Raw genomic sequence first — 17,457 nt, 5'->3', positions numbered from 1 at the left:
TTAAGCATTGACCTGCATGTCTGATCACAAACTGAAAAAATAAGTATAGTGTATAACATTTTTGTGGACACAGTTACACATACCTTAGAACTCAAAGGGTAGATAGATGAGTCAAGAAAGAAACCAACAAATATAAATAAAAACGAAGAAGATAATAAAAAAAATCCCATTTCCTTTTATATATATATATAGCATAAATGATCATTTGTTCTGACGAAATAGATCAAGAATGTAGGAGTTCTGTTGAACTCTAAATTTTAAATTCGGATTTTAAGCAATAGGTAATTTCAAGAAATACCCAAGAGAATGTGTCTATGCTGGCTGTTTCATGCTTTCCTGTCAACCTTCTTTCATTTCCTTCTCCATTTCACATTTCACTTATGTTAAATTCATATTTGCATGTTTGGATTAAGTGCTTGCCATGTTTGGTTGACCAATTTCATTTTTCTTAATTAAATGAAACTGTAAATGACATTGGACGTGTTAGTGTTTACTTTTGAAAAAATGATATTTCTGCAATTAAATTAGTGCCTAAGCTTGACTTTTTTGTTAATTTAGTGTGAAACCATCTAATTTAGTGTTCATTTGTTTGGTTTGAGAAACCTTGGTAACTTGGTAAGGGTGTGCAAAACTTAGACGGAGTTGAAATTTAACCTAAATTTAAAGTATATTTTGTTGATTTAGACTTGTCATTCTTTTCGGTATTTATTTTGTATCTGAATTAGGATTATGCTCTGAATCAAATTATTTGAAATATATTGGATAAAATACTAGAGTTGAATTTGAATCTATTAAATATACTGAGATCTGCAAAATACAATTCTAAGGTGTCTTGAAGAAGTAGAAAATTATATGTGTATCTCCTACTTCTACCTGTTCTTGTTTAGGGGGTAAAATTTTCACTTTTTTACATATATAGAATTAGAAAGAAAACGAGTGTGGGTGCAATGGATGTTGATTCGGAACCACTCAATTCAGAAGAGAACGTTAAAGATTGCTTGATGACCGGTGTGGAAGAGAATGTAAATTGCACTTGTGATTGCGGTGGCAGCAGTAGCAAGTATGTTGTTGTGACGGCCGATGATATTATAAATCAGACATTTGAAACATCGGATGCAGCTTATCACTTGTATGTGCGTTATGCAAGGTGTGTCGGGTTCGGAGTTTGCAAGGGTGATACAGCGCGTGGAAAAGATGGAACACAACGTAGAAGGCGATTTTTTTGCAACAAGGAAGGAAAGAGAGCCGATAAATACATCTCTAATTTGAACAGGAAGAGGGAGCATAAAGCGCTGACTCGTACGGGTTGTGAAGCCATGCTTGCGGTGTACTTTGACACCAAAACTTCAGCTTGGAGAGTTAAAAAATTAGTTAAGAAGCACAACCACGATCTTGTCCCCCAATGCTTGGCACACCTAATTCCAAACCACCGTGGGATGAACGAGGCTTAAAACACTCAGGCAAACACCATGCACAATAATGGTCTTTCAAGCTCTAAGATAATGGGACTAATGGTAGGCCTAGCCGGGGGTTATGCTAATGTCGGGTTCACAAAGAAGGATCTGGATAACCGCATTGAAAGAACTCGTCGTGCAAAGCTCATTGGTGGGGATTCTAATGAAACAATGAGCTATCTACTTGGAAAAGCCGATGTTGACCCCATGGCCATGGCAAGGTACAGTGCTACTGATGAAAGTCGGCTGGCGAATCTATTTTGGGCAGATGGCATTTGTAGGGCAGATTATCAGTGCTTTAGAGATGTGCTTGTATTTGATACAACCTATCGGAAAAATAAGTACAGAAGACCGTTGGTTATCTTCTCGGGTTGTAACCATCACTGTCAAACATGCATATTTGGCTTTGCCTTGATAGAGAACGAACAAACGGCAACATATACGTGGTTGTTGCAAAACTTTCTAGATGTCATGCTGAACAAGTCTCCTAGTGTTGTGGTCACAGATGGTGATGAGGCAATGAAGGCAGCAATTCAATAAATCTTCCCAAATGCAACTCACCGATTATGTGGTTGGCACATTCAGAAAAATGTAACGGCAAGCATAAAAAGCAAAGGTTTTTCCGACGACTTCAGAAGATGTTTGTATGCTCCATGGCATCCGAATGAATTTGAAAAATATTGGGAGAATATGATAAAAAAATATGGGTTGGAGGAAAATGAATGGGTACTAAATGAGTATCAAAAGAGAAAAAGCTGGGCAAGCGCCTACTTGCGAGATAAATTTTGTGCTGGATTTAGAACAACATCAAGGTGTGAAGGGATAAACAACTTCATCAAGAGGTTTATTGGCATTCGTCAAAGTCTTTTAGAGCTAGTCCAGAATCTTGAACATGCTCTTAGGGATTATAGACACAACGAATTAGTTTCTCAATTTAAGACGGTGTACGGAGAGCCTGTGTTAACAACTCGCTTAGCTGCATTGGAGCTTTGTGCTGCAAATTTTTACACATGGGAGATGTTTGGCAAAGTAAAAACAGAGATTGAAGGAGTGGTTGCATTAGATGTTATAAATGAGGAAAATATATCAACTACTGTTGTTTTAAAAGTTAAGGAGTATGACAGAGGGCAACATATATACACCGTACTTTATGAGCGCAACACCGAGAATATGGAGTGTGAATGTAGTAGGTGGAGTAGTGAAGGCATTCCCTGTTGCCACATGTTTTGTGCCATGAAAAGGGTATGTTTACAGAAGTTGCCAGAAAGTCTTCTTTTGAGAAGATGGTCCAAGGATGCCAAAAAGTATATGGACGAAAGTTCAGCTGGAAGCATTGTGCAAGATGGAGAAAGAGAATTTTTAATGCGCTATGGCGCATTGTCAGTGGCAGCTACGTGGATGGTATTCTTAGGAGCTCAAGATGATCCTTCTTTCCATGACACTATGAATGAAGTCTCCCGTTTGACCAAAACACTAGAGCAAAAGTCATGCTTGAAAAGAGGAAGAAGAGATTCTCCCATGCCGAACTTTGTTGGTGACCCTTCAGTTGTCAAGACAAAAGATGCACCAAAGGGGAAAAAAGAGAGAGGAAAATAGAGGTGCACTAAATGCAACAATGCTGGTCATGTAAAGAAGAATTGTCCTGTGAAAAATGAGGGTGACAATTTGGATGATAAGATTGGTGGTGGCACACAGGCTAGCTTTGGTGCAGAAAAGGTCAGTCAAATTCAAAATGGCATTATGCTTTACTTGAATTAAAATAACCTGTTAAATTCTATGTTGTAGTTATACTTGATAGCAAGTTTGAGTTCATGCCTTCTTTTGTCACAGGAGCTTCCCAAAGACCCTATGGCTTCTCAAGGGACGCAAGCTAGCTTCGGTACAGAAGAGGTTAGTAAGATACAATATTACATTAGTGGTTACACAAATTAAAATAAACTGGTAAATTCTATGCTGTAGTTATACTTGTTAGAAATTTTGACTGCATGTATCATTTTTTCTTAGGAGCTTCTCAAGGACCCTATGACTTCTCAAGATACATCAGCAGTGCCAAAAACAGAAGTAAATACATATGTGCAGTTAGGGTTTGGGCTAGGTGACTCAGAATTGATTAATAGCCATGGGGCTCCCAACCCACCATATGGAAGTAATCAGTGGCTATTACAGGTATCAGTAATAAGAGATGAATTATTGCATTGTTAGAACTTAGTGATTAGTAAATTTTAAACTGTTTGATATCCATTATGATTCGCTGAATTCCTTTCTTTTTCTCTCAAATTTGTTTGTGCTGTGGAGAACAGGTTGTACAACAAGGACAATATCCAAAGTTCAATGGGATGCAGTAGTGCATTGAGGTTGATATATGATGGGGACTGCTAGACTGTGTATCAAAGAAAAACCAGTAGCAATTTAATGTTTGGTTGTACTCCATGAGAATTTTTTATTTATTGAATCATTGTTTGAGCATTTTAGGCAATTTAATACCTTCTGAAACAGGTGCAGTAACAGATTGTTAAACTGATTTATTTTCTTTTTTACTTTCCAATTGTCATGATAGGTTTATTGTCTTAGTTGGCTATGAATATTTCAATAACAGATTAAATATGCAAATATTTTCTTGTGTTTTACATCAAGCCTCATTAGTTTTGATAATAAAATGTGAATATCCTCAATCCAAATCCGTCTAAAAAAGATTGGTTTTTGTTCCTTATATTCTTCCTCCCTGCTATGGAATGAGAAAACTTGGACACTATCACAAGTGTGTTGCCTTGCTCTTTATTTTGGTATTCTATTTTATGAAGATTTATGTTCTGTTCTGTGAAAAAAATGCATAGAAATTTAGTTGTTAACACTTTTGAAAATTGAAGCCTCTTGTGTTCTCTGCTTTTTCTACTTAAGTTTAGTTTTCCAATGCATAGTTTATGGATTAAATTAATGTCAGGAGCCTCGGAGTTTGATGTTGTCAATGTGATTCTTGAGGAGGGACCAATCATCCTACATAGTTTTAGTATATTTTATCACTTGGTTTCACATGTTAGTAAATTCCATGTGGAGAGAAGCTTTCATGAAGGCATATAAGGCCATGGACAAAGAGCTGAGGTCTCATCCGAATCTGGATTGTTTCTGTAGTGGGAGCACAGCTGTAACCATAGTGAAGCAGGTAGCAGCTCAATGAGTAGTGCATTCAGTTGCTGCATATACTTCATTGCTTCTTTTCACTGACATTTCTATGTTGTTCACTTTCCATGGATCAATTCTGTTCATGAAGAAAATAGGGAATTCCCGAGCAATCATGGGATCCAAGGACAGCAATGACTCCATGGTGGTAATTCAGTTGACAATTGATTTGAATCCTGATTTGCCAAGTCAGTTTTGTCATCATTGTTCATCCTTTCTCAGTTCAGTCTATGTTTTTGCTTTGAGATAGCTTATTTGAATTTTTACAGGGGAAGCTTAAAGAATCAAAAGGTGCAAGGGCAAGGTATTTGCCTTGCAAGATGAACCAGAAGTTCCAAGGGTGTGGTTACCTTTTGATGATGCACTTGGATTAGCAATTGCTAGAGTATTTGGCGATTTTTGTTTGAAGGTTTACGGTGTCATTTCTATACCAGAATTTTCTCACCGGCTTCTTACAGACAAAGACGAGTTCATTGTTCTTGCCTCGGATGGAGTAAGACTTTCGAAAATATATCTGCTTTTATTTGTTCTTGTGGTCTCAGTTGCCACAGTAATGTTACAATTATCATTAAAGTCTCTCAGCATAGAAGGGATGTGTTAAGCAATGAAGAGGTGGTTGAGATAGTATCCACGGCACCAACTAGAGCATCAGCAGCAAGGGTTCTGGTGGATTCTGCGGCCCGAGAGTGGAAAAGCAAAAGCAAGCCTCATAGAATATTTTTTGGTTTGATGAGAACATTATAAAATTGTAATACCTTTGTCAAAACAGGGAATTCAAGGAGGAAAATCTTTCAGTGGTTTTGATGCTTTTTTATTTAGTTATTCAAGTGTAAAAAACTAGGCTCAAGTTATGTCACTAAACGAAATGAATTCAGCAACAGCATAATGCTATTCTTGTGTTTTTTTAAGTGAAATGCAGCATGACACTGTTTTACACAAAACTGAGTATTAATATGAACTTAATATTGGATTAATCATCTAGGTACATTGAAAGCTTCACTAAATTTTAGATGTTCAAATAACAGTACTCTTCACTCGGTATTTTTATAAAAAGATTGTTTCTGCATATGTGCATGATTTACATAATTCCAGCTGTTGTTTGAACACTATATTTTCACCATTTTTACAACTAGATTTGTACCTGGAGGTAAATCCAAAATTCAGAGTTTTCTTGATATTTTACAGCACACAACTCAGCCATGTGAATGTTACATTTAGTAGCCGCTATGACATTGGTGAATATCTTCCAAAAATAGCAGGTAATACAAGTTAAGGCCACATAACACTAACTATTGTAACCAAATAACAACTACCAAAGACAAAGAGGCTCCATCCATTACACAGTCGTTGGCAACTGCCATTGCATTCCACGAGAAACATTTAACTCACCGCCATAGTTACACCAAAGTCTGAACTATAAAATGCAGCCACTCCTTTAGAACTTTAACACGCAAAAAAAAAAAAAAATCAAAATCAAAATCTTATCTCTAATGGCTTACAAAGCTTCTTCTTTTCTTGTACTTGTTCTTTACTTGTTCTTTACTTCTCCTTCAGAGCTTCAACAACTTATAGAAGGCTGTAATGTTGCATTCTTGCTGTATTCAATCCTCGTCATTGGGAGACTCCTTGCTGCATTCTAATTGGTGCATTGTTGCTTTCATCAAAACTTTCTTTTTGCTGAAACACAATTTGGAATATCTTCACTCAATTATCTTCACATAAGTCTCTTGCAGCACATATTAACTACTGTGGACTTTGAAGGACTTCAAAGCAGAGTATCAAGTTGCTTGCTTCCAATAGAGAATGAATAACGATTATAAATTAAATAATTCTACATGAAATTTGTACCTATAAAATGTTCTATATTTCCAAAATTATAACTAAAACAGATTAATAATTCAAGGAAATGAATGTCTTGCAAACTTAGATAAAATATCCATCAAACAAGGCATAAATAAATAAATAATTTCAAAAGAGGAACTGCAAGAAAAATGGTGCAGTCCATCCATAGCTACCACAAATGGGGCCCTTTCTAAAAGTGCAGCACTGCTGGCAGCAGCTGCGGAAATTGGATTTATTGTAGGCTGCCACAGCCACAAAGTTCTGTTTCAGTTTGCACTCAAAAGATTTCTCACAAACACAAAGGATAAGTATATAGTACTATGCTGTAACACAGAAAATTGAATAGGAACACTATAATGCAAATAATCTATAATGGCCATAACAGAATTACCTAACTCATCCTAACCATTCCTTATTACTAAAATGCAAAAGTACCTGTCACCACAATATTTACCATATGCACTTCAGATTTTTAACATAGTAATTGTTGTTACCATAACCACTGCGACTGCATCATGGAAGGTTAAAGGAATTCTCATCCATTCAATAATATATATCTAAATTATAGAGTATACTACTGAACTTAAAATTTAGGTTAGGTTCAATAATAATGAAACAATTGCTAGAAAGATCATATATAAATTATTATAAATAAAAAAAGAACAATATATATCTAAATAGTCCAAAAACAATAATATATAAATCATTATAGACTTAAATATAAAGATAAAGTGTACTTCAAACAAATTTAAAATGGCCTAATCAATCCATAACTTAACTAAATAAATGTGTTCTTAAAATACACGATTACGATTAATAAATTTTTAACTAGAGGCGTCTTAAAATTCTAAGTTTGAAGGACAGACTGCTGCATCTTTTTATTCCAGTCAGCAACAGCAAGCTCTTTTATCATATCCCGTTTCGGATTGTGCCATTTGTACACCAAATCTACAGCCAATCGCATCCTTGAGTAATCATTGACAATCTAACAGACAGTTACAATGATATTATTTAATTAAATAAACCCAACAAACTAAACATTATAAAATCCATAGACGATTTTCCTACCCATGGCTTATTGACGCCCCAATAGTGGTTGAGGATCATCCATTCAGCGACCCAAATACCACAATCATTCCTTCACCACAATTCAAGGCACACATTAACAAAGCAATAATATAAAAGAACAGCCAGAAAAATTAACTTGTACTCTAAAAATTCATATTTTTAAACTTACGAATTGGCCTTTTGTTGCGGGACAGTTGGCTCAGAGAATTTATATTTAGAAAATTGAAGGTTTTTATGTGAAGGTGTTTCTTGGAAGTTTTTGTCAGATACAAACTTCTCAAGATAAGTTAACACATCGTCAATGACTCTTTTACGCTCTATCATCGATGTACAACGCTTGAACGAGTCCATATACCTCACAGTCCCATAAAGCAAATTAACCACTATGAGGAACCAATGATCATTAAGGTGAATTGGCACAAAAATCTACAACATTCAGAAAATATTTTTTAATAAAAACAGCATTGAAATATTAATATTCCAATTAATTGAATGTTGATCGGAATTAACAAACCTCGTGTAAAAAGCCGAGGTCTCCCATAAAGTTACCCTTGATGTATTTCATTGTGCCGGAACATTTTTGTTTCGAACTTAAAACAATTTTCTACATTGCATATTGAACTAAGTGAGGAATCTTATTATATTTATAAATTAAATACGAAGATATATTTATATTGAAGAGTAAATTTTGAATTGCTAATAAACTTACAGAGAATGTCGGTGGCAAAAATCATTTGTTGTCTAATTTGAATTTATTTGGCCCAAATGGCCTTTTGGTCATCATCGAACAAACTAAGGTAAGGACCTATGGATAAAAGACAATCACGGTTATGTTGCACTAATCCAAATTTTATAAATTTGCAAGCATAACAAAGAAATACTGTTGAAATGATTCTTACATCACCAATTATTGGCTTGCCGGGCATAATAGTCAGAAGAGTCTCACGTGTGCCCATACAATGATCGTCTGGAATAAGCACTTCCCTTAAATCATGTAAAAGAATATTATACTATGGTGTTAGAAAATATTAAAAAAATAATTACATGACAAATCAACAATTAAAATGAGAAATAAATTAATTTTACTTACTTTGGATCCAAATTGTTTCCAAAAATGTAAGCAGCAATGGCCAGCTCATATTCAAAAAATTTCATCTCTTTAGTTGGTCGAAATGAAAGGTCCAAACACTATAAAAACAATGTCAACATTAATTATTTAGTAAAAGTGTACACAAAATTCTATTAATAACAATGTTATCCTAAAGACCAAAACTTACATGTGGCATGTCATCTTCATCCATATTTGGATTGTAATTATTGTAATAAAGCCATGAACGGCCTGGAGAAAGCTTCTCTCCAAAATGTAATTCTTTCTGTAAATCCAAAAAACATGACAATTAATTTAAGAAGTAAGGGTAACAGTTTAGTTTATTTTTATTCTTTTATTTAAAAGGATTTAAGAAAAAAGGATAATGATAAAAAATATAATTATAAAAATTAATAACAATAATTGAAAATAAAAAATAAATTGTGACATTTGTTAAAAAAATATAAAACCTTAACTTCGGAGACCGGCTTTTTTCCTTTGCGCCTCGGTGTCCTTTTTTTCGTTACTGGCTCGTCACCCAAATACATTGCGGGGTTGGCGTCAAGGAAGCGTTTCAAACTGTCTGACGGTGGTGTAACAGCTGGAGCAATATCCGAAAGCTTGACACTGTGACTCTCAATTTTTGATGAGGAACCAACCGTTTCGACAAACTTTGGCAGAACCGTTGTTATCCCATCCACAACAGCTTCGCGTATCATCGTTGACAGTGCCTCGACAACACCCTTTCCAAGCTTCAAGATGCCATAAAATAAGACACGCATTACTAAATAATAAGGTAACAACACAGCAAATCTAGATATCACAAAAGATAACTACAAACTTTAAAAAAAAACTTGCTAAAAAAGCAAGACATCTTCGGATATGACAGCAAAAAAATACATTACCTTCTCATCCAAAGCAGAAAAGTGCATGTTCGATTCTCCCTTCAAAGTTACTGCCGGTGTTTGCTAGTCAAACCAAATGAATTTCAATATTGATATTAGAATAAAAGAAAAATAGAAAATAAAAACAGATTACAAAAGATTGATAATCATATTTTTTAATTAACAAAAACAAGTATGATTATCTTACTCATCCTCTTTGCTCCTCCAGTTTACTGTACCTGAAAAAAAAGGAGTGCTTAGTTTTAAAACGTGACGTAAAACACTTATTTATAGCGAAAATCAACAAAAATGGTGCAGAAATCTAATTTTATTATAAAGATATCCTAATAAATACAATATTCTAATTTCAAATCAGATATTCAAAATCAAATTCAATCTAGTAATTTTTTTTAAAAATATCCTCCAAATAATAAAGTTAATCCAATTTACGATCTTATATTCTAATTAAAGATCTTATATTGAAATTCTAATTTACCCATTTGTTATGAGAGTGGCTGCTTCCACGAATCTCCATCGTTGCTACGAGAAATAACAAACCACCACTCAGAAATGTAAAAAGAAGGGACAAAGATGTGGCTGCAATTGTTACGCGTAGGCCATGTTGTCTCCGTAATCTCAACGGCAGTGGCTGCAATTGTTGAGGTGAAAAGAAGGGACAAAGGGATGTGGGAAGGCATTGGGGATGCGAGACCTGGAGAAGAGAATAGAAGACTATCGCCATGTGGGGAGGCATTGGGAATGCGAGACCGAAGAAGAGGAAACGGCAGTGGTGATGGTCAAGTATATTGGGGATTCAGAGATCTGAGAAGTGGATGGGAGGGGAAGGAAAAGAGGAAAACGTGAAAGTAGAAATGAGAAATGAAACAGCGTAGATGAAAACAAAGAACTTAGTAGCTAGTAGGGTTTCATATTTTCCCAAATAACTAATGCATTTTTTTTATTTATACATTTATTTTAAAATTAAATTAAGACAATTCTATTATAATTTACAATTAAATGCTAATAAATAAATATAATGATAATAGAATGAAAATAGTAGAATATAAACATTTAAGACTTATAATTTTAAATAAATCAACTTATATAGTTAATATTAAATAAATTAAATTAAATAGTCTTGCTTATTTATTAATTATACTACCAATTCATATATTAATATTAAATAATTAATATTATATTAAATTATTTGATATTTGGATATCTAAACAAATTAATTATTGGATATAATATTTTTTTGATTTTCTTTCTAATTTTGTAACTTTAATAGGGTACAAGATAGATAAACTCTTATATATTATTCGAAGAAAGATAATATTCTAATTTATTACAAATTATACTAAATATAAATTATACTATAATTGAACAAATAATTTACTCTTCATTTATTAGGTGTGTGAATATGTGGACCTGCAGATCAGATCTGCAGGTACATATCCGCGAGGTTTAATTACTCTGTTGGTCTCTATAGTTTTGCAAAATTTTCAATTAGGTCCTTATACTTTTTTCCTCTTAATTGAGTCCTTGCACTAAATTTTTTTTTAATTGGGTCCTTACACTTTTTTTCCTTTTATTTAGGCCCCTATACCAATTTTTTTTTAGTTGGGTCCCTATAAAATTAAGTCAATTACTACTAAGAGGGACTTAATTGAAAAAAAAAAGAGTGCAGGGACCCAATTAAAAAGAAAAAAAGTATAGGGACCTAATTGAAAATTTCACGAAACTATAGGGACCAATAGAATAATTAAACATATCCGCGACTGATCGGTTTAGATAATCGAACATAGCAATTAATATTTTCTTAATTATAATTTAGAGTTAAATACTAATGAATAAATATAACGAATACATATTAATGAATAAGTATTTTTTATTCAAAATTTCCATCTAAATTATATATTTTTATTTATTATTTTTAGAAAATTATGAAAAGAACTCAATTCAATTATAACATACTAATTATGTCTGACATTGTAAAATCCTATAATCAAATTAACTTAAAAATATGTATAAATCCTTACAAAAAATTGGCAACATTAACTTAAAATATGTATAAATAATTATAATAACAAAGAAATAATAATAATAATAATAATAATAATAATAATAATAATAATAATAATAATAATAATAATAATAATAATAATAATAATAAGTGGGCTATAGTTTATATATACATTTGAAATTTAAAAAATTAATTTTTATAAATATTATAAAAATTATTCTCACTTAATAATTTTTATATTAAAGATCTTTTTTGATAATTAAATATCTCTGATAGTCTTTTATCATATTTTTTTAAATTCAATTTTACACAATTTGTTAATTCAATGATAGAAATGGATAAAAACTCTAACTTTAGTCATACAGTAGAGAAATAAAAATCTTGAATGGTTATACTTTGAACGTGTATTGATGTCATTAAGATATAATGTAGAGAATGCTAACAAGTAAAAATCATAATTATAGAAACCAAACCCAGACGTATTACCTTTTTTTAAAAGAATAAAATATTATAACTATTAATAAAATCTCATATTTTTTATTTTTATTTTTATTTTTATTTATATATATATATATATATATATTAATCTTTTTTGTAAAAAATTATATTTTTAGGTTATTTTTTGTTTATTTCTTTATTTTAAACCTATTTTTTTTCTATTTTTCTATCATATTCAAGAGACAAATATATTTTTAGAGTATTGATAAAATGGTCTCTCTAGATTGGTATCCATCCTAGACCAACAGAAAATTTGTCACGTCCTACAACCACACCGATCCTTTTAGAGTGTTGATCTTATCCGATGCGATGACAATGCGGATAATATAATATTCACCATTGTTTTCGTCAGCGCTTATGTTAGATAGCGTTTGGAAGAGCGACAGAGACTGAAAGACTGAGATTGAGAGACAGAGATTGAAAGACCGAGATTGAAATAAGTTTCAGCATTGTATTTGGTGTAAAGTGAAAGACAGAGACTAAAATAAGAATAAAGCTTTAATTTAATTTGTACAAAGAGTAAACTTGAAATTAATTAATTGAAATGATGATATTTTAGGTGTAAAATGTTATTAACGTTTCAATCTTCGTCCCACCAAATTTCAGTCTCCTGTCCCCACTTTTTGGAGGTACTTCTAAAATTTTGGGAACAGATACTAAAATTTTAGTACTAGTTTCTGAACTAATAGGTAGTGTTTGTTTTGAGGTACTGAGAGATTGAGACTCAGTATCGTGTTTGTTAGATCAGAGACTGGTACTAAAATTTCTGTCTCTGTCTCTAAAATTTTAGTATTTCAGTACCTCCAAAAAGTAGGGACACAGAAGACTGAAATTTTTAGAGATGGAGACTGAAATTTTAATAACATTTTATACCAAAAATACTTTCATTTCAATTAATTAATTCCAATTTTATCCTTTGTGCAAATTAAATTAGAGTTTAATTCTTGTTTCAATTCCTGTCTCCCATTTTGCACCAAACAGAATACTGAGATTTATTTCAATCCCTGTCTCTTAGTCTCAGTCTCTTAGTCTCAGTCTTTTCGTCTCTGTCTCTCCACCAAACGCTACCTAACAAACATGATATCGAGTCTCAGTCTCTCAATTTTCGTCCTAGATACTAAATTTTTTGTTTTCTCTTTTTCTTACGTTGGCTATCTTTTATGTCATAAAAAAGATCTTAATTTTCTTTTAGTACCATATTAAATTCACATTAATATATAAGTTCAAATTAAAGTTCAAAATCTGCCATCAATATCATCACTTTAACTTATCAAACTGTTAAAGAAAAAAGTTCGAGTTGGCTATCGTTCTTCCTTGACTCAGTTATAAATCTATAAACAAATCAAATTCATGATGTCACTATATTAATACAACAATAGTTTATCATTATTTTATTTTAATACTTGATTAAATTCACATTAATTGCTATTATTTTATTTTAAACTTGATCCTGAATAAATTTATTTTCATTAGCTATTGTTACAAAAATAATTCTAATGAATATACTCTAATTAAGTGAATTAAGTTATTAAACATAATATTTAGATTGAATTTTGAGAATAGAATAATATTTTAAATTTTATTCATGCTTCAAAATCTCGTGATTAATGTAATTTATATAGTTATACCAATATTTTGTTTCCTAATGTATTAGATATGATATGATTTTATTCATTATTGCATGAATCAATAATTTTTTTTAATCTTAAAAAATTTTATACTTACATTAAAATAAAAATTTTCACTTGTAGTCGGATATTTGTCATTTTTATAAAGAAAAGTTATATATATCTTGCATTTCATATATAGTTAAAATTGATGATATCATTAGAAAAAGGAAAGAAAAATTTGACATAAAAACTATGTGATTTCATTCTTAAAGATTGATCATCATTCAAAGAAAAAAAAAAGTAATTAAGGATCTCAATTAATAATTTATGATTTAAGTAAAACAATACAAAATTGATATATACACTAGCAAAATCAGATCACCAGTACATTAGATAAGAAAAAGATTTTTACATTAAAAATGACTGTTTTTTTTTTTGTTTAATGAAAAGGTTTGATTGGTTTAAATTATTAAACTAAAATATTTTTCGTATAAAATGTTAATTTTAAAGATATTATAACTAGTCCAACTGATCCAATTGAATTTAACAAAGTCACGTGAAATCATCTCCCATGGATTCATAGAATTTAATTTATCTTATGTAATATTAAATTACTCTGAATATATACTAATCAATGCTATGTCTATGGCTTTCTTTTCTTTTCCATCAACCACATAATTGAATTGAAACATAGTTATACAATTTTTTGGATAATATATAAAAAATGTATAGATTTGAATTATCTTAGAGGGTCAGTAAGAAATATACTAAAACTGTGTGTGGCCATTTCGTTCATGAGTTCATCTTGATGGAACATCATAGTCATGCCATAAAAAATTCGGAGCCACTTAAAGTGGTTTTCATTCTAGTGGGAATAAAAGACAATTGTGATTTTCAAATATGGGAATAGATGGTAGATAAGAAGTATTTTTCAGTTATTTAGGTTCAAGATATATTTTATATTTTATAGCTCAAATTGTTGTTGTTAATAAAATGACATTGTCACGTGAATTATGCGCCTAACTTGTATGATATAGTTCCTAACATTGACACATTATTGTTTTAAATATGGCTCAACAGGGTTCTATCAGGAACACTTGCTGGATGACTCATTTCAAACCTTCTTGGATGTTGTTGTCACGAGAACAACTCATTTGGTGAGACTTTTACATAATTTTGCTTTATAAAAGGGGAAATGAAAGAAAAGATAGCATTTAGGTACTTCACATAATTTGTTTTCTCTTGTAGTCGTCCAATTAAAAGCAAATTTATTATTATTATTATTATTATTATTATTATTATTATTATTATTATTATTATTATTATTATTATTATTATCCACAAAAGCTTTACTAGCTTTAGAAAGTGCTAAGGCCAATCGCAAAAGGAGGCAAATCATGCACATAATAATGTTAATATGATCATAGGTATAACACAATTTAATTAGACAAAATCGCAGAGATACTCGTGAACATTGAACAAGGGAATATGACACCAAAAATGAAGAAATAAATAAGAAACTAGCTTTTGTTATCGTAATAATCTAGCTATTTGAAGACTTGTTTTTTGCCAAAGGAATTTAGAGAAAGTTGCTTTGTAAGGGAGAATATGTTATCTTCTTTAGTACCACTTGATTGCATTTCTATTTTCTTCTCTCCTGCTTTGGCAGTATTCTGCTGAAAATTAACAGACAATTTATTACAAAAGGCCAAGTAAATTTACCCAAAAGAAGTTGCTATAGCATGCAAATCAGGAACTAATAACTAATGTAGCAACATAGCATTACAAAATTACACCTGTCACCTCCCTCTTCTTCGAGATGCATGCATGTTGTATTCTTAAACATGAGGTATTCTAGTCCAAATACTTATATCATAAATTTGCAAGAACTTTGAGGTTTGGGCCTATTCATAAACATCAAAGGTTCTAGTAGCTCCAAATTCTCATAGTCATATCCACATTACACGTGGTAAATTTACACAATGATTTATATTACCACCCAAGGTATGTTAAATTTGATCACTCTTTAGCAAAAATGGAGGTGGTCGGGTACTTTGGCATCTTTAACTCTAATATCATTGTATTTTACTTGCATAATATGATTAAAACTTGGATAATAGAGATTTGTTATCAGTGACTTAGCATATTAAAATGAAGATTTAAACATTCTCAAAAAAAGGTATAGAAAATCCATTGCAATAATCTAAATACAGCACAGGAACCAAAATAGCACTCCACAACATGTTAAATTATGTGGAAAAGAAACTTTCTGTAGGACCTCTCATAAACCAACTAAAGTATTTAGCATATGGCAGGATGCATAAACATTTGCAAGACCATCTATTATTTATTAACCACACACAAGCCCCATATCCAGCACACAATTAAAACAGTAAAAACAGAATACTAAATTGTATAAAAGAACAAAATTTCAATCAGCCAAAGAGTATAAAGTCATACATAGGCAATAGATACATTCATAACTCACCACACATATCATTCCCTACCCCTCAACATCCACTAAATTCCTCCCGAAAAAATACAAAACACCAATCCAAAACATGTTAAGATGCATACATGTAAATCTAAATTATTATTAACATATAGTAATACTATTTCGACAAATTAATCAACAATGCATAACATCTTTAGTATGAATCCAAATTGGAAAAAGCTGATTCTACCCTAAATTGAAATAGGTAAAGACGGCAGCAACAAATAATATACACGTACCAGATAGGAAAAACCCAGAATGGAGGTGCAGCGCGTTGCGGCGACAACTCTTCACAGCGGTATCGGTGCGTCTTGCAGGCCTTTCCTTTGCTTCACCCCCTTTTGTCCTGTGTTCTTGGCAAGAACGAAAACAACCCCCAAAAATTGAAACCAAATCAAGAAGAAAAATCATGATGTTAACCAAATTGAAATCTGAAATGAAAAAGAAATGTTCCCCAAATTGAAAAGGAGATTTTTAGACAAACCAAACACATTAACTAAAATCGAAACCGAACCAACAAGAAAAACATTAGTGGGAACCAATTTCAATTCTGAAACCAAAAAGAAAACACAACAAAATTGAAGGAGGAATTTTTTACATACCAGTAATCTGAACCAAGAAGCTAAGCAGACCTAAGAATAGAACCAGAGGAAGGAGGGAGCAAATCGGCGATGGACCCACTGGCAAGGGGAAGCACAATGCAGCCGGTACTGACGGGTAGAGGGGAACGTCGGCAACGATTCTAGCGCGGAGGTGTGTTTCTTGTTTCTGCTTCTTTTCTGTTCGTGCGAGGTAGAAAACAAATTCCAAATCTGATTCTTGACTATATATACCCAATCAAGAAGAAAAACATCAATCTGAGCTAAACTGAAAAGTGAAACCAAGAAGAAAACTCAACCAAATTGAAAGAGGGATAGCAAACCTAATGAAGTGGTGCGCGCAATCATGGAGGAAGGACGGGGAAGTGGCTCAGTGATGGATACAACAATGGGGATGACGAGACTACTGGAATTGACGGAGGGGGAGCACCACGGCGGTGAGGATTCCAAAGAAGTGGTTTGCGCCCTCACACAATTGACTTCGCGAGAAAAAGGAGAGGATAACGCGCTATATGAATGAAGCTCTTATGAAATTGATTTCTAGCTTTCATTAGATTGCTACCAAGAGAGGAGAACGAGAATGAAGTTCTTACTGGGTGGGGTGGGTAGTGAAAGGGTAGGGCTTTTTTGGGGTTAGATTGAGAGATTGGTGAGCCATTGAGATTGGGTTTGCCTTGCTTGGGCTTGGGTTTGGGTTAGCAAGAATTTAGGGTTAGGTTTT

At 32.3% G+C, this 17,457-nt stretch overlaps 4 protein-coding genes and 1 long non-coding RNA gene across 10 annotated transcripts; 3 read left to right on the top strand and 2 right to left on the bottom strand.

Annotated features, from left to right (window-relative positions):
• Positions 1 to 947: 947 nt before the first annotated feature.
• LOC140177662 (protein FAR1-RELATED SEQUENCE 5-like) lies at positions 948 to 1,451 on the top strand. The gene has a single exon (XM_072210809.1). It carries the CDS (start codon positions 948 to 950, stop codon positions 1,449 to 1,451), a length of 504 nt encoding a protein of 167 aa, XP_072066910.1.
• Positions 1,452 to 2,144: 693 nt separating this feature from the next.
• LOC112735201 (protein FAR1-RELATED SEQUENCE 9-like) lies at positions 2,145 to 3,050 on the top strand. Its single transcript, XM_025784767.1, has one exon. The coding sequence runs from the start codon at positions 2,145 to 2,147 to the stop codon at positions 3,048 to 3,050; it is 906 nt and encodes a 301-aa protein (XP_025640552.1).
• Positions 3,051 to 4,500: 1,450 nt separating this feature from the next.
• On the top strand, positions 4,501 to 5,375 carry LOC140177661 (probable protein phosphatase 2C 52). Its single transcript, XM_072210808.1, has 3 exons — positions 4,501 to 4,614; positions 4,901 to 4,971; positions 5,174 to 5,375. The coding sequence occupies exons 1-3, from the start codon at positions 4,501 to 4,503 to the stop codon at positions 5,373 to 5,375; spliced, it is 387 nt and encodes a 128-aa protein (XP_072066909.1).
• Positions 5,376 to 8,136: 2,761 nt separating this feature from the next.
• Positions 8,137 to 8,729, bottom strand: LOC112732516 (uncharacterized). Its single transcript, XR_011870425.1, has 3 exons — positions 8,632 to 8,729; positions 8,441 to 8,525; positions 8,137 to 8,346 (listed from the first exon to the last, which is right to left on the bottom strand). It is a non-coding gene; the product is annotated as an uncharacterized lncRNA (long non-coding RNA).
• A 6,312-nt stretch (positions 8,730 to 15,041) lies between these two features.
• On the bottom strand, positions 15,042 to 17,416 carry LOC112732517 (uncharacterized). Of its 6 annotated transcripts, none has more exons than XR_003168045.3 (4): positions 17,060 to 17,416; positions 16,740 to 16,960; positions 16,377 to 16,490; positions 15,042 to 15,316 (listed from the first exon to the last, which is right to left on the bottom strand). XR_003168045.3 is itself a non-coding variant. In XM_025781266.3 (4 exons), the coding sequence occupies exons 1-4, from the start codon at positions 17,082 to 17,084 to the stop codon at positions 15,264 to 15,266; spliced, it is 369 nt and encodes a 122-aa protein (XP_025637051.1). In that variant the 5' UTR covers positions 17,085 to 17,407; the 3' UTR covers positions 15,042 to 15,263. The 6 variants fall into 6 exon arrangements, 2 of the variants coding, with proteins under 2 accessions (XP_025637051.1, XP_025637050.1); XR_003168046.3 differs by having other exon boundaries at positions 16,377 to 16,483; XR_011869847.1 differs by having other exon boundaries at positions 15,042 to 15,319; positions 17,060 to 17,412.
• Between the last annotated feature and the right edge of the window lie 41 nt (positions 17,417 to 17,457).

The sequence above is a fragment of the Arachis hypogaea genome, chromosome 13 (genome assembly GCF_003086295.3).
Source record: "Arachis hypogaea cultivar Tifrunner chromosome 13, arahy.Tifrunner.gnm2.J5K5, whole genome shotgun sequence".
Classification (NCBI taxonomy): domain Eukaryota; kingdom Viridiplantae; phylum Streptophyta; class Magnoliopsida; order Fabales; family Fabaceae; genus Arachis; species Arachis hypogaea.
Note: the sequence above shows the minus strand (reverse complement) of the source record. Positions and strands in the feature narration are given on the sequence as shown.

What these genes read in the sequence shown, in the direction of transcription:
- LOC140177662 (XM_072210809.1), top strand. Translation starts at nt 948, where the DNA reads ATGGATGTTGATTCGGAACCACTCAATTCAGAAGAGAACGTTAAAGAT.
- LOC112735201 (XM_025784767.1), top strand. Translation starts at nt 2,145, where the DNA reads ATGATAAAAAAATATGGGTTGGAGGAAAATGAATGGGTACTAAATGAG.
- LOC140177661 (XM_072210808.1), top strand. Translation starts at nt 4,501, where the DNA reads ATGTGGAGAGAAGCTTTCATGAAGGCATATAAGGCCATGGACAAAGAG. An exon ending in CTGTAACCATAGTGAAGCAG is followed by an intron (nt 4,615 to 4,900) that starts GTAGCAGCTCAA and finishes GAATTTTTACAG; the next exon opens with GGGAAGCTTAAAGAATCAAA. An exon ending in ATGAACCAGAAGTTCCAAGG is followed by an intron (nt 4,972 to 5,173) that starts GTGTGGTTACCT and finishes TTGTGGTCTCAG; the next exon opens with TTGCCACAGTAATGTTACAA.
- LOC112732517 (XM_025781265.3), bottom strand. Translation starts at nt 17,084, where the DNA reads ATGATTGCGCGCACCACTTCATTAG. An exon ending in CTTCTTGGTTCAGATTACTG is followed by an intron (nt 16,491 to 16,739) that starts GTATGTAAAAAA and finishes GTTCTTGCCAAG; the next exon opens with AACACAGGACAAAAGGGGGT. An exon ending in TTCTGGGTTTTTCCTATCTG is followed by an intron (nt 15,320 to 16,376) that starts GTACGTGTATAT and finishes GTTAATTTTCAG; the next exon opens with CAGAATACTGCCAAAGCAGG.